The sequence below is a fragment of the Pezoporus wallicus genome, unplaced genomic scaffold (genome assembly GCF_028554395.1).
Source record: "Pezoporus wallicus isolate ANWC-B61680 ecotype Strahan unplaced genomic scaffold, APGP_CSIRO_Pwel_v1 contig_8185, whole genome shotgun sequence".
Classification (NCBI taxonomy): Eukaryota; Metazoa; Chordata; class Aves; order Psittaciformes; family Psittacidae; genus Pezoporus; species Pezoporus wallicus.
Window position 1 is genome coordinate 165,713 of NW_026638580.1, and position 16,465 is coordinate 182,177.

The window sequence follows — 16,465 nt, forward strand, 5'->3', positions numbered from 1 at the left end:
TTACAGCTGAATACAGTTATCTGCTCAAAAGCAGGACAGTCCTTATAGACAGCTTTCTTTGAATAATTGTTAAACCAATGCAAACTTAAAAGGGCTTGTTGTATTTACAGAGATGAAGCTGCTTGCTTTGCTATTCAGAAGGGATTACAAGCATCTCGTAGTAACATCAAGTTATTTAAGCATAATGATATGGCTGACCTTGAGCGACTGTTGAAAGAACAAGAGACTGAAGATCAAAAGGTACCATTCCTTTGAAGAAATATTTGTACTCTTTTGTGCCACACCCCCCCATTTTTTAACTGAGTTATGTAATTCAGTGGATGCAATGCTTGTAGGCAGTTATTTAGTTTTCATAAATCTCTATTGAGGAATTAATATTGCTTATGTAAATAAGATAGGGGGGTTTTTTTAATTTTATTTTATTTATTTGCATTTGTCTGCCTATCCAGTGGAAGTGAGCAGTTGTGGAATATCTTTATGTGCAGATATACTGTTAAATACTATTACCAGTTCAAATGCCACACTATAAAATCAACACAAAAGTGGCTAGTCCTAACCCTTTCATTTAGAGAATCAACATGATTTATTTTATTTTTTTTTCCCCTGACTTAAATTCTTCCCCTGTCTTGCATTCAACTCTTAAGATTTTCTCTCTCTTGAAACATTTGGGTCAGTTTGGCTAGCTTCTCATTCTGACAGTAGTACGAAAGGGTATCTGAAAGCAGCTAATGAATTTTAAAAGAATTGTCACTATGGGCCTTGCTTGCAGTATGCTGGAAAATTAACAGACAATTGGAAGAAAGCTGATGCTGTGCTAATATGCAAAAAGTAAAGTAGATAGACTGCATAATTATAAGCCAGTCAGCATAACATCAGTCTAAATCAGTAATGGATCTGATTAATATTAAATATATAGACAACATACTAGTTAACATACCTTCATGGAAAATACATGTTGTCTTATATGAGTTTTTAGATGTGGCTGACAGACTAGTGATGCAATTTGTGTAACATGTTTGATTTGTTAGAGCAGAGTGCTTTGATTTAGCTACATGGTTAAAGTTTCTTATTGTAATTAGCTGAATGTGAATATAAAGCTGGTAGCCAAGAGCTTAATATAGACCATGTGTGTTTAACTAAGACTAGGAGGAGTAGATGTTACCACTAGAGTTCATCCAACTTGTGGAATGGACTGTGCCTGGTTTTTTTGCCTGTCACTCGGAAATGTCAAATAGATGTTCTCTGAATCTTTTTACAAGAACTAAAAGAGGTAAGAAGCATAAAAATATCCTTGATCAGAAGATATCAGTAATTTTAAAGTAAATGTCAGGGGAATAGCATTTTAAAACAACAAAACTCCAGTCATACCACTGAAGTTTAGACAGAAACCAGTACAGGATATTCTTACAGTCTACACTGGCTAGACATCAGAGAAGGAGATTGTAACTTGAATGTTATGAATATTTTTGGATTGTGTTTTCTGAAGGCACTACTACAGAGCTTTGTGCTGCATTGAGGATCCTGGTGCACTTGTTGAAAATCCTTCTAAATGCTCAGGCTAATGATGAATATAATAGGAACCAAGATTTATTAGTAGTTGTTATATAGTTGTATTGTTTGTATTTTATTCATAAAGTTCAAATGAATTGGTTCTGATCTGTTGCAAAACAAGACATCATAAATCTCTTGCAAGAGTCAAAAATTTTATTACAAAATAAACTAGACAAATGAGGCATTTCAAGTTTTGTTACGAATGATAAATGCTAAGTTTAAACTAAAGTAAATGCTTACTTGAAAAAGAGACAGTATCTTCCTTCCCTTTCATTCCTCTCTTTCCCTATCAAAAAATCTTCAGTGCTTTTCATGTTAGTAACAGTTGATATGAACTGAAACCTTATCTTTTTCTCAAGAATCCTCGTAAGGCCCGTGTAACTCGAAGGTTTATTGTAGTGGAAGGATTGTATATGAACACAGGAGATATTTGCCCTCTTCCAGAATTGGTAAGTGGTTTCAGCTTGCCTTTAAAACTCTATGTTTGAAAACATGCAGCTAATGGAATAGTATTTGCGTGTAGCTAAGCCTACTATGAAAAGCTCTGCATGCAGGATTTTTTTTGTTTACCTTTTCATTTCCTCAAACATTCATGAATGAAATGATGATCCCAAGTCCTGCATTGTTTTGAAACTTCTGATCAGGATTCGGATTCTGATGGTATACCTGATGGCATATTAGTGAGACTTGCAAATGAGCTGTCATTTTGTGCTGGCTATGTTCTAGTAGATAATGGGAAAAATGCTATGGAGCTGTTGGAGCAAGTCCAGAGGAGGGTCACAAGGATGATAAAGGGGCTGAAGCACCTCCCATGTGAAAATAGGCTGAGAAAGTTGGGGGCTGTTCAGCCTGGAGAAGAGAAGGCTGCATGGAGACCTCATAGCAGCCTTCCAGTATCTGAAGGGCGCCTACAAGGATGTTGGGGAGGCACTCTTCATTAGGGACTGTAGTGATAAGACAAGGGGTAATGGGTTTAAAGTTAAACAGGGGAAGTTCAGCTTAGATATAAAGAAGAAGTTCTTTACGGTGAGGGTGGTGAGGCAGTGGAATGCATTGCCCAAGGAAGTTGTGTATTCTTCATCCCTGGCAGTGTTCAAGGCCAGGTTGGGCAGAGCTGTGGGTGACATGTTTTTAGTGTGAGGTGTCCCTGCCCATGGCAAGGGGGTTGGAACTAGATGATCTTAAGGTCCTTTCCAACCCAAAGTATTCTATAATTCTTTGATCATCTTGAAAGTACTTGATAGCCTACTTTAAAAAAAAAAAAAAAAAAAAGGGTATAGGAACATTTATGAAATTTGCTCTGGTCTTACATTCTGGGAGAATTTTGAAGGCTTTTAAAGTGCCTTCATGACAGAATACAACTCTAGAGCTGACATTTTTGCAGTCTGCAGGATACTGTACTTGTCTGTCTTTACCTTATCTCCCCCACCAATTTTGTTACTGAATTCTGATTGGCTTGACTTGTATTTTATATCACTTGCTCTGTTTTAGGTAAAATTGAAGTATAAATACAAAGTTAGAATATTTTTGGAGGAAAGCCTTTCGTTTGGAGTCCTTGGAGAACATGGAAGAGGAATTACTGAACACTTTGGAATAAATGTAAGTGCCTTTTTTGTGAGTTGTATTATGAACACGACACTTGTACAGAAACAACTTACACGATTTCTTGTGCCTGTGCATTACGATAGAAATTTAGACATAGTTTTCTTTATCAGTCTTAAAGCATTCAGGTCTTTGCACTTTTGTTTCACTTGCTTACATGGAATAATTTTATTTATCTTTTGTGAGGTAGATAACTAAAGGATTTTTACAGTGTGTAATTTTATCTCTCTTTGGGACACTCGATGGGATGATGATTGCAGTATTATCCAGCTACTTACACGTAAAAGTGTCATGCTACAAAGAAATATTTGGGGACTAGGAGTAGGTCAGAAGAGTATCAGTGTATAGCCAGCCTACTTTGCTCTACTGCCCTTTACTCCAGTGGGGAAAAAAATGTGATAAAGCTTTTAACGGTCCTTTCAAAGGCACTGCTTCAATACTTTACCTACAGATTAAGCTAGACTATTTTTCCAAGAGCATACCATTTATGGTGTTGATTCAGCTGAGGAGTACTTTGGAAATCCGAAACAGTACCCTTGTGGTCATTGGTTACCACAGCTACCTGAGCTGTGGAAGGATGAAGTGCTCTTCTGTTTGCCAATGTCTTAGCGTGGAGCATCTCTCACTACCTTCTAACAGTGTCTTGAGTTCAGCTTGGAAGTGAAATATCAAATTCTGAGGAATTCATTCCATCTTTCCCTATCTCCAACTGTTTTCACTTTAAGTATCTTAATACTAAATGTGGAAAAGAGGGAGAGCTTTAGAAAAGGAAAGAAACAATATTGCTGTGATGCTTGCCAAGTACTATCTGATTAATTGGCTTACGTGTTAAATTAATTTACAAGAATTTACAAGCATAATCTTTCAGTTTTGTCTGCTCAAAATGGGGATGCATAACAGTGGTCATGAGTGTGCATTACAGAGCCTGGCAAAAAATGTTTGCAACCAACAAGTGAAATAAGACAGTTGTGTCTGTAAGGTTCAAACTCTGATTTAACTAGGCTTATGCTCAGTCTTAATCACATTCTAACTCCTACTGACTACAACGAGACTACTTACATTCTTAAACGGCACTGTCACACTGAGTGCTTTGAGGAATTCTCAGCCGTATCTGTATATTTTTTCTGTTTGTGTACTTCACATTGAAATGCCTGGAAAAGAGTGATCCTATTAAAATTATCTACAGATTCGTAAATTTCAATTTCTAAAGTTCTTTTGGTTTGCTTAAAATTATTTCAAATGTAGTTTTATTTTAATATGTGATATTAAAATTATCTTCTCTAGTATTCATGATAACATGAGACAAGATACCCCTTTACTAGATTTATCTTATAGTCCTCATGTAATCATTAATAACTTCTTGATTTAACTGGCAGATCGATGATATAGATCTTATTAGTGCAAACATGGAAAATTCACTGGCTTCTATTGGAGGATTTTGCTGCGGACGATCTTTTATTATTGACCATCAGGTAAGCCAAGCCTTAATTTTAAAGCATTATCTATACTGATGTAAACAAAAAAAGTAAATTCTTTTTTCCTCTTCCTCTCTCCCCTCCCCTTCCTTCAGCGATTGTCTGGTCAAGGCTACTGCTTCTCTGCATCCCTACCTCCTTTGTTAGCTGCAGCTGCTATTGAGGCTCTGAACATTATGGAAGATAATCCAGGTACTTAATTCAGGAAAAATCTTATTCTTCAGTCTTCTTTCAGTCATAATTAATAACTCATATTTTTCCCTGGGCTGATTCCTTAGCCTCTTATTCTTTTAAGTTCTCTCTCTTTTCCAGCTGATTAATTTTACATGCATGGTTTTTATTTTTTCTTCATATAATTTCCCATCCTACTTTTCTTCAGTGTTCAGTGCCCTTATCTTCTTTTAGCTGAAAATGAGCAAGATACTTGGGGCTAGGAGGGACAGAGATGGGTTTCACTAAGCAAATAGGATATTACTGGTGCTGCCAGGAAAAAGTGGCAAGTCGTAGTAGTAGGGGACTCTACACTGAAAGGGACAGAAGCACTTGTCTGTCGGCCTGACCGGGTCTCAAGGGAGGTGGGTTGCCTACCAGGGGCATGGATCAGGGATGTGGCGGAGAGGCTGCTCTGGTAGGTCCCACGGACTATTACCCACTTCTGGTGATACATGTGGGTGCTAGGGATATAGATAGTAGTAGTCTGGGGAACATAAAGAAGGACTACAGAGCCCTGGGTGAGGTGGTTAGGGGCTCTGGAGCTTAGATAGTCTTTTCGTCAATTCTCCAGGATACAGGGGAGGACCTAAAAAAAGCTAGGAGGATTAACCAGGTTAATAAATGGTTAAAAGGGTGGTGTCACAGTCAGGGGTTTGGGTGTCTTGAACACAGGACCCAAGTTTGTAGGGCAGGTCTAGTGGGGGCTAGTCTGGATAAAGAAGGGAAAGAGCAGTTTTGATAGGAGGCTTGCCAGACTGGTCAAGGAGGCTTTAAACTAGATGTGTTGGGAGAGGAGGGCATCATTCCATTCCAACACACCCAGTCAGTTGCCAGCACCTATAATAAATGTTTGGAGCACTGTAGAGATATCCCAGCCAATGAGCCGGCTTCAGTTGGAGCTGGGCTCAGATGCCTCTATACAAATGCCCGTAGCATGGGGAACAAACGAGGAATTAGAGATGTGTGCACGTCTACGGGGGTATGATATAACAGGCATCACAGAAACATGGTGGGATGGCTCCTATGACTGGAGTGTTGGAATGGAAGGTTACAGATTTTTTAGAAAAGCCAGGCCTGGCAGGCGGGGAGGGGGGGTTGCCCTTTATGTTAGGGATAGGCTGGAGAGTATGGAACTGTGTCTGGGGACAGGTGAGCAGTGGGTCAGGGTTAAAGGGAGAACAGCTATGGGGGACGTTACTGTGGGGATCTGTTACAGACCGTCTGATCAAGGAGAACCTGCGGATGAAGCATTCTATAGACAGGTAGGAAAAGCCTCACGCTCACAGGCCCTTGTTCTCATGGGTAACTTCAGCCACCCTGATATCTGTTGGAAGGACGGTACGGGCCGGCACAAGCAATCCAGGAGGTTCCTCGATTGTGTAGAAGACAACTTCCTTCTGCAAGTAATAGAGGAGCCGACAAGGAGAGGTGCCATGCTTGACCTCATGCTCACCAACAGGGAAGGGCTGGTTGGGAATGTGATGCTCCAGGGCAGCCTTGGATGCAGCGATCATGAGATGGTCGAATTTGAGATCCTCAGGACAGTGAGAAGAGCGTGCAGCAAGCTCACTGCCCTGGACTTCCAAGACAGCAGACTGTGGCCTCTTCATGAACCTGCTTAGTAAGGTTCCATGGGATATAGCCCCAGAGGGCAGGGGGGCCCAAGTCTCTTGGTTGATATTCAAGGATCACCTGCTACAAGCTCAGGAGTGTTGCATCCCAACTAGAAGGAAGTGCAGCAGGAGAGACAGGAGACCTTCTTGGATGGATAAGGAGCTGCTGAGGAAAATTCAAATGAAAAAAGAGGCTAAAAGAGGCTCATAATAAGTGGAAGCAAGGACAGATGGCCTGGGAAGAGTACAGGAATGTTGTCTGGGAAGCTAGGGACCAGGTTAGGAAAGCTAAGGCCCAGTTAGAATTAAACTTGGCTAGGGGTATTAAGGATAACAGGAAGGGATTCTACAGGTACATAGCAAATAAAAAACAGACTAGGGAGAACGCAGGCCCCCTCAGGAAGGTCTCAGGAGAACTGGCTACACAGGATTTGGAGAAGGCTGAGGTTCTGAATGACTTCTTTGCCTTGGTCTTCACTGGCAAAGGCTCTGACCACACCACACAAGTCTTAGAAGGCAGATGCAGGGACTGTGAGAATGAAGACGTTGCACCCACAGTAGGAGAGGATCTGGTTCAAGACCATCTTAAAAATGTGAATGTGCACAAGTCCATGGGACCTGATGAGATCCATCTGCAGGTCCTGAAGGAGCTGGCAAATGAAGTTGCTAAGCCACTGGCCATCATATTTGAGAAATCATGGCAGTCAGGTGAAGATCCCGATGACTGGAAAAAGGGAAATATAACCCCCATTTTCAAGAAGGGGAAAATGGATGACCCGGGGAATTACAGACCAGTCAGTCTCACCTCTGTGCCTGGCAAAATCTTGGAGCAGATTCTCCTGGAAGGCATGCTAAGGCACATGAAAAACAACAAGGTGCTTGGTGACAGCCAGCATGGCTTCACTAAGGGGAAATCCTGCCTGACCAATATGGTGGCCTTCTATGATGGGGCTACAGAACTGATGGACGGGGGTAGAGCAGTTGATGTCATCTACCTGGACTTGTGTAAAGCCTTCGACACTGTCCCACACAACATCCTTGTCTCTAAATTGGAGAGACATCAATTTGATGGATGGACCACTCGGTGGATAAAGAACTGGCTAGATGGCCGCACACAAAGAGTTGTGGTCAATGGCTCAGTGTCCAGGTAGAGACCAGTAACGAGTGGTATCCCACAGGGATCGGTGTTGGGCCTGGTCTTGTTTAACATCTTTGTCGCTGACATGGACAGTGGGATTGAGTGCGCCCTCAGCAAGTTTGCCGATGACACCAAGCTGTGTGGTTCAGTTGATATGCTGGAGGGAAGGAATGCCATCCAGAGGGACCTTGACACGCTTATGAGGTGGGCTGATGCCAACCTCATGAAGTTTAACCATGCCAAGTGCAAGGACCTACACCTGGGTCAGAGCAATCCCAGGCACAGCTAAGGTTGGGCAGAGAAGAGATTCAGAGCAGCCCTGCAGAGAAGGACTTGGGGGTGTTGGTTGATGAGAAAATGAACATGAGCTGGCTTCAGTGTGCGCTTGCAGCCCAGAAAGCCAACCGTATCCTGGGCTGCATCAAAAGGAGCGTGACCAGCAGGTCGAAGGAGGTGATCCTGACCCTCTACTCTGCTCTGGTGATACCTCATCTGGAGTATTGTGTGCAGTTCTGGTGTCCTCAACAGAAAAAGGACATGGAACTGTTGGAACAAGTCCAGAGGAGGGCCACGAGGATGATCAGGGGACTGGAGCACCTCCCGTATGAAGACAGGCTGAGGAAGTTGGGGCTGTTCAGCCTGGAGAAGAGAAGGCTGCATGGAGACCTCATAGCAGCCTTCCAGTATCTGAAGGGGGCCTATAGGGATGGTGGGGAGGGACTCTTCATTAGGGACTGTAGTGATAGGACAAGGGGTAACGGGTTCAAACTTAAACAGGGGAAGTTTAGATTGGATATAAGGAGGAAATTCTTTTCTGTTAGGGTGGTGAGGCACTGGAATAAGTTGCCCAGGGAGGTTGTGAATGCTTCATCCCTGGCAGTGTTCAAGACCAGGTTGGATGAGGCCTTGGGTGATGTGGTTTAGTGTGACATGTCCCTGCCCATGGCAGGGGGGTTGGAACTAGATGATCTTAAGGTCCTTTCCAACCCTAACTATTCTATGATTCTCTGATTCTATTATAATTCTGCTTTATAGACTAGTGATATTCTTCTTTGAGAGCAAATTCCCTCGAGACAAACCAAGGTATGGAAGGTTAAAGATAAATGAATGGCAATATATTTCCATATAATTCACCTTCATTAGCATCGACAGGTTGTAGCACATCTGCAGAGAGATGCAGTACTTAATTTGTCACAAATAAATAAAATCTACAGGGTAGCCCACGCTAATCCTCTGAATTAAACAAAAGCAAGAAAAAAGAGTAAGTTAGAGGACTGTTAGCTGTAGTGATGGGTCAACCTTTAATAAGGAGCAGAACCAAAGTTTGCAGATCCAGGAGTCAAAGTTTCCTGTTGATAATTCTGCAGTGACTTGGTGAAAGGACCAGAGACGGCATGCCTGCAGATATTTTATAGATACAAGTAAATTGGACCTGGCATTTCAATCGCATTACCAAGTGTTTGTGTCATCCTTTCCATATGATCATGAACCAGTGCAGCTGGAGTAATGAGATAAAGGGAAGTACGCATTTCTCACATCTTAAAAGCGTGTCATTTCCTGGCAGACATGGGAGTCGGAAACATGTGAAGAGTTGTGAAGAGACTTAGTACTTCAGTCGATATGTGTCTCTTAGTTTTCCTTCCAAATGCTTTTTCTTGAAGTCTTAGACTTACAGAAATATAAAGTAAAAAACGAGATCTCTAAGCTTTTTCTTTTTTTCTTTTTTTTTTTGTTTGGTTTCGTTTTTTGGTTTGTTTTCATGTGTGTAGATATTTTTCAGACTCTCCGGACTAAATGTGAACGAATTCACAAAGCTTTACAAGGGTAAGTGTGTTATTTTGGGTTGGGTTTTTTGTTGGTGGGATTTTGTTGTTTGGTTTGGTTTGGTTTTTTTTTTTTTTTTGTTTTGGGGTTGTTTTTTTTTTTTGGCTGTTGTTGATTTTGACCAGGCCTTCATAATACCAACTTTTTAAAGAACTCTCCTTGACCAAATCTTTTTCTGGTTTTACAGATACTTGGACTGGGATATGTACACTAAATTATATATATATATATATATTAAAGGAAGAAAATAACCCTTTTCCAGTTGTCTCTGTTATGTTACTAACAAGTGTCCAAATTTTAAAAATCCCTTTACAGATGAAATCAGATTACATCTTCACGTTAGTGAGGATGATTGGAAGCCATTACACATTTAAGTCTTCAGAAGAATGGGATATAGCTTTCAATGGCATGAAGTGTTGATAACCATTTTGAAAAAAAAAAAGTCCAAGTAAAAGCATTTTCAATATAGCTTAGCAGATACTCTTTCAGACAACTCAGTGTACCTTGCAGTCACCTTTTAACACAATATTGTTCTTGCATATAAAAGTAGACTGTTAAATAGTAATAGAAGTATCCATAGTTCTGGGGGCACATAGAAGATTGCTAGCATTTATCTGAAAAATAAGGATTCTGTTTAAAATTTACTAACACTATCCTCTCTTAAAATATGTCTATATTGAGTAATTGCTTTTTTCTGTCAGGTTTTGATACTAAAAAGATATAGAAATTACTATGACTTTTCAACAACTGTTTAATAGGTATGTTAGCTGGTATGTTACAATTTTCAACAGTTTTCTGTTACATATTACAGAAATGAATGACATCTAAACATATGTAAAATCTGTAATGCATGATTGATTGTACTAGCTGGTTTTTTGTGGCATTAGTAACTTAGTTATTCAGTGTAAGTTGCTCGTTACTTCAAATAAGCGATATCCTGCTTAGCTGGCATTTTATGTTAGAACTTTAGCTATATTTGACTTCTTTGGAATAATCCTACTATAACTAATCCTTGTTTCCTTTGGCGGTGTTGTGTTTCAACATGGTTTTAAAATACATGGGCTTTCAGGTCAAAAATACCCAGATGCTTCTATGCTTGAAATTTAAAATTTTGGAGCAACGTAAAAACTGTTAGTGTCTTTTCTTTCTAGTAATGAAATGTTATGATTGAGCTCAAAGGAGAAAATTTGTAACATCCTTCTCTAACTTGTTTCTAGGTATCATTTTGCAAATATGCTTAAAATACAGGGAAAGAATGTAAGGAAAAATTATCAACCTTTTACTTGTTAATATTCACTGCAAAACAGAAGCAAATAAGCCATGGCTGGTAGTTTCCTGTGCTGTGACTGATAACTTTTTTTCACTTAAATTCAGTGATTAGTATAATCACAAATCGACAAGTAGGCAAGATGCCTGAGTGTCTGTAATAGGAATTTTGTATTCTTGCCTTATGAAAAACGGTGTGGTAATATAGGTGTCAAAAAAAAAAAAAAAGTGCTTCTAGGTCATACTGGGAAAGAATTTGAAAGATTTAACAATACCAGGGAACTGGGAAGCCCTGTAACAGAAAAACTATCCTAACAATTGCATAAAGCAATATTATAGGGAAGATTTGAATTAGTATTTTCAGGGTCCAGTGTGTTTTTGTTAATAAAACCACACTAGAAAAAGTGTGTGATGGTTTGAAGAGGAGGCAGAGTTTTCGGAAAAGCTTTCTTCAGTGCTGTGATGTTAAGTGTACTCATCTTCCTTGCCTAACTATGACTGCTGCTTGATTCCAGTTCTTTATGGTACAGATATCATTTCTTATTGTCTATGGCAGTTTGTAAAGCATAAGAAAAGGCAGTAAGAAATGGGATAATTAACACAAATTGGGAATTTTCCTAACTTTCTTAACAACCTTTAGATAAAGTAGATTTCAGTTGTGTATTTAAGAAATATCTAGTCTCAGAAAGTAGAAATGAAAAAGCACTGTTGTGGGAAGACATAATTTTGTGGACTTTTTAAAAAGCATGACAAGAGCAAGAAGTACCCCTTCAGCAGTTCATTACTTACTATGTATCCTACACCTGGCTGAGAATTTTCCACTTTTATTGAGGAAAAGTGGAATTTAATTTAAAGATTTTTTGCTATCAGAGAAACTTGGTTTTTCGGTTTGTTTTTTTTTTTTCAATGAGACCTTGTTCTAGATTTCTGTTAGGAAAACTGACAAGTGTTTATGGTGTTCCAAGCAGCATGGTTACACAGGGTTTCCTACTGCCAGGAGCTTGGACTGCCACACAATTCTGAAGCCCAGCCTTGTAGCTGGGATGAGGAAGATGCTCCCCAAGGCTACTTCAGTACTGGTATGTTAATGTTGGGAAGCATTCCTAGACACTGGATCTCAATTGTCTGCTCTCCGAAATTATTGGAGTGATCTGTGGCATAGGTTTGGCCCAGGCCAAACAGTGCTCTTTGAAAGGACTCCTGGATACAGTTCAAGAGTTGGTGTGAGCCAGGAGCTGTTCACACTATTCAGTTTGGATGTGGGCACCCTGATGCGAAGGCTCACATTTTAGAAGTATGGATGTGAATCATTCCAAACCCATTCACCACACAGCCAGAAAACAGTTCAAGGCATATTTAATTTATTAATATAAAACTAGCCTTAAAAGAAACATTGGAGTTCTGGAGGCTAGTTTTGTTCCTTTGTTACTTCAAATCAGCTCTTCCAGATATTTCTTTTTGTGTAGGAGTTGTATTTGGTTAATTTGCAAGTGCAGGGGAACAGCACCAGAATATTTGCAGTTTTGTGCCTGAAGAAGAAAATCAGTTTGATTTGTCTTTCTGAAATGAACTGTGAATTGAAATATCATTGCAGGAATAATACAAGATGCTTTCCATGCTAAAGTATGATTTTATTTTTTTCTAGGTTATAATTGATTCAGTGTGTCTCTAGTGCCAGTTTTCTCTCCTCCAGGCTCCAGTTCTGGCATTTATGGATTTAACATCTCTTCTGCTGACTGAGTCTTGAACTTTGTAAAAATAGAAAACTTACTTGAAAATCAGGGTATATACTTAAAATGAGTGTGAGGCAAGCTCATCAAAATCAGGAAATCAAAATCACATCTGATGGTAGACATGCGTTTATGGGACCTGTGAACACTGGAGACCAGAGGTCTTTCTTGGGTATTGGATACAGCTTTTTGGAGGGGAATAACACAGTCCTGAATCAGAACAGTGACAATCAAATGTCAGTCATTCAGCCAGATTCTAGGAACCCAGTTATCAACTGTCCTTATGTACAGATTTGGGAACAATTCTAGTAATATAACTAGTTTTAGGGGAGCTTCTGACTAAATGACAAACAATGTTGTAAATATTTTCTTACAGGAAATAATTAAAAATCATAAATATTGGGAAAAAAAAAAACAAAAAATCCCACCTTGTTTCTATTTGTGACAGAAGTGGGTAAAAAGAGTTACTATTATTTATTTTCTTAATATAGATTCCAGAGACTTTACTTAACTAGCTGTGTTTTTATCAGCAACATACAAGCCTCACACTAACATTTCTCCTGCCTCAGGATCCTTTAAAATTTCTGAATCATTAATCCTTTTTGCAAAAGGAGTCACTATTGTTACATAAACTTGCTGAAGCTACATTTAGTAAACTCCTTAGTAAAGATGTTCCCTTGATAAGCTTTGTTGTCTTTACCTATTGCAAACTGAAACGCATATGTGCTTTACCTGCATCAGTATTACTGAAGTGAAATATCCCTCTCTTCTCACTCACCAGCTACTACCTAGAACACTTACTACCTAGAACTTCAACATGTGCTCAAGAAAGGTATGCATTGAAGGCTTTTTGTTTGTTTTAGGATTTCTGGCTTAAAAGTAGTGGGAGAAACTTTTTCCCCAGCATTGCACTTACAGTTGGAAGAAAGCCATGGATCTCGGGAAAATGATGTCAAGTTACTCAAAAGAGTCGTGGATTATGTAAGTGTCCCCATAGAAAATAAAATATATTGTTGTATTTGAATGTAAACAATGCATATGAAGTGCATATGGGTAGAGAGGCTTGTTGGGTAACTTGCTGTAATGTCTTGCAGGGATGCTGCAAGAAACTCAGTTTGTTTACTGATTATAATGCTATATTAGAGACCATCTTCTAAAAATTTCATGCTGCAGATGTTTAGGTCTGTAGCACTGCATGAAAATATGTAATTAGACCTTTTATTTCACAAAATAATTATTTCCTGCTTTGTACTTCAAAACTCAAGTTCAATTTGCATATAAAACTTTTGCTTAGAAAACTTTTATGTTTCTGAGAATAAAGGCTATCATTTTAAGAGTTCTGGTGGAATGTTTTAACCATCTGAAGTCTAGTTTTCTGTAATTTTGTTTGTTTGAGTACATGAACTTGCTTTTTTCAGTGAAGAATATCATGTTTTATATATAGTATTTTTTTCATCTTCAGTACCCTCTTTCTCCCACGTGAAGGAGATGAAGGTAGTTGAGGAAGTTTTCTATTTCAGGTGGCAGGTAAACAAGATTACACAGCAAAAAACTCTGAAGTTGATTGCCTTGAAAACATGCTTAAATATGATTTAATAGCCTAGTTAATACAGCATTTTTGTCTGATTACTTGGAGCTGAAAGCTAAAGAAGCTGCACCCTAATACATTTTATGTGTTCATAATTCCATGTGTTTATGCTGTGTTAAATTTAGAGATGATTTTTCACAGACTTATAAACCTTCATTTAGGAAAGAACTTACAGTTATTGTGACACCAGACTCATAGAAATTAGTTATATGTATTTGGTTATCAAAAGACTGCAATCAGAAGTTCCCAGATTGACAATTGCTGTATCTTCTTTATTTGTAGTGCATGAATAGTGGTATTGCATTAACTCAGGCCTGCTATCTGGAGAAAGAAGAAAAATGTCTTCCTCCACCTAGGTTAGTAGAAAGTCAGTACATCATTTAATTTTATTGGATATGACTGTCTCTTTTCATACAATGAAAATGGGGTTTTGTTCAATAGCCTGGTTTGAATAGTTGGTCCTGTAAATATTTGGAAATGTTCCATTTTGAGGTATATTGTCAGTGACTGTTACAGGATCCTGATACCTTGAAATAAGTGTATCAAAACTACCAGGCACATTTCCATGATCTACACATGATCTGCAAGTAAAAAATATGATAATCACATATCTGTAGTGTGATGTAGTTAAAAAGAGGTAATCTGACCATTTCTGCTTAGACAAATGTGTTGTTTCTGGCTGAATTTGAATCCATAATAATTTCCCTAGAGAGAGTGGTCTTAATGTGTTAAAATTGGTACAAGAAAAATTCCGAAGGTGAACCAAGGCGTAAATTTTACTTTGTATGTTCTGTTTTTCTAGTATTCGAGTAGTGGTAACAGTGGAACAAACAGACCAAGAACTGCACAAAGCTGCATCACTTATTAAGGAAGCTGCACAGTCTGTATTGAATTAGACTGCTGGATTGGATTCCTCTTTCCCCAGTTTACCAGGTTGTAGTTTACACTGTGTAGGGACTTCCAGGTTTTTCCACTGATGGCCTTGAAATCTGTCTGAGTAACATGATTGTTCCAGAACAGTACAAATGCAGTGAGGGGAAGAATGCTGAATTTTTGAACCTGTGAATGACACAGTGTACTTGCAATTCGCTCTACCACTTACCAGCGTTTTTTCAAACGGAATATCACTGTTGCATACATGACTCTTTCATAAGTTGCATCTAAGAAGTTTTCAGTTAATTTCTTCAAACGCTTAAGTTTGAAGATTCAAAAATGTGTATAAATGTTGTTTTCTTCCAAAACATCTAAAATATATCTCCACATATCCTTAGAATTTAGGAACTTCAAACAAGTTTCAAGGAAATCCCCACACACACCCCCTAAAGATAGGCTGTTCCTAATACTGTCAAAAGGGAGTATGTAACACTTTAAGAGATGATTTTATGCTATGTTATGTCATTCATGATTAACTATAGAAGGAACTTAAATTCCATTTTTGTTTATATCTTTCTCTAACCATTTTTGTAAACCAGGTTTTAAGAATGCCTGGCCAGAGAATTCCATTGTCTAAATGGTAAATCCATATTAAATACTACTTTCTTTGTGCATTTCATATGTAATCATATGCATGTTTGATATTATGGGTGAGGTTTTTCATATGATTAACTTTAAAACATGTAACCTGAAAACTCTGAATTTTGAAATTCATGTAATTCCATTATAGTATGTTCAGTCAGGCGGACTTTGTGCTGTTCTTGAAGAGGAGTCATAAGCAGCATGAGGAATGAATGAAGATTTTGAAACAGCAACTCTGTACTAGTTTAGTCAAACTACTTTGAAGCACTATAATGGTGTGTGCCACATTTTGTTTCTGAGCAGCTATACCTTAGAGGGAAAGATAGATAGCCAATAAGAATTTAGATTGTAGAAAGATTACTGAAACACAGCTCAATGCATGCACATAAAACCCCTACATAATTGGATAGTCATATATGGAGATTATGCTGTCCAGATTTTCAGGAAGCACAGATGGACATTACAGAGATGAACACATTACACCTATCAGAGGAAGCTGGTAAGGAAGAATTACAGTAAGCTGTACCGTCTTATAAAATAAAAATGATAGCTATGTAGTTCAGAATTTTGCTTTAAGAATGCCTGATCTGTCTTCTGGGTTGTTTTGTACTTACATGCCTTTTGGGTTGCTGCTACAGGACTGTTTTTGAGAAACATCTTTGTTTAAATAAAAAGTTAATCATGTTTGATTCAGATTTTTACTTATCATATAATTAGATTTTGTAGCATGATCAACTGTATTTTTTTTGAATATTCTGTGTCAGATATGCACAGTCTGTGTTGCCTCCTTGAGTTTATAATGACTGTCCATACACTGGCTTCAAAACTTCTCAGCTTCATGCACTCAGATAAACCACCTAAAGCTGTGTTGGTGCACCATTGTGACTGTTGCTTGACTATTTGATATAGTCGAATCATTATCTACTATGCAGCACAGAGGAATGGTCACC

The 16,465-nt window shown here is 38.6% G+C and overlaps 1 protein-coding gene across 1 annotated transcript in view; it reads left to right on the forward strand.

Moving 5' to 3' along the window:
• The window catches only part of SPTLC1 (serine palmitoyltransferase long chain base subunit 1), a 37,928-nt gene extending 21,720 nt beyond the window's left edge, over positions 1–16,208 (forward strand). The window contains exons 7-15 of the mRNA XM_057411230.1: positions 111–240; positions 1,911–2,000; positions 3,043–3,150; positions 4,530–4,625; positions 4,724–4,820; positions 9,362–9,416; positions 13,276–13,393; positions 14,283–14,356; positions 14,803–16,208. Coding sequence (XP_057267213.1) covers positions 111–240; positions 1,911–2,000; positions 3,043–3,150; positions 4,530–4,625; positions 4,724–4,820; positions 9,362–9,416; positions 13,276–13,393; positions 14,283–14,356; positions 14,803–14,896 — 862 coding nt within the window. The 3' untranslated portion in view covers positions 14,897–16,208. The remainder of the gene's footprint in view (positions 1–110; positions 241–1,910; positions 2,001–3,042; positions 3,151–4,529; positions 4,626–4,723; positions 4,821–9,361; positions 9,417–13,275; positions 13,394–14,282; positions 14,357–14,802) is intronic.
• Positions 16,209–16,465: the final 257 nt, after the last annotated feature.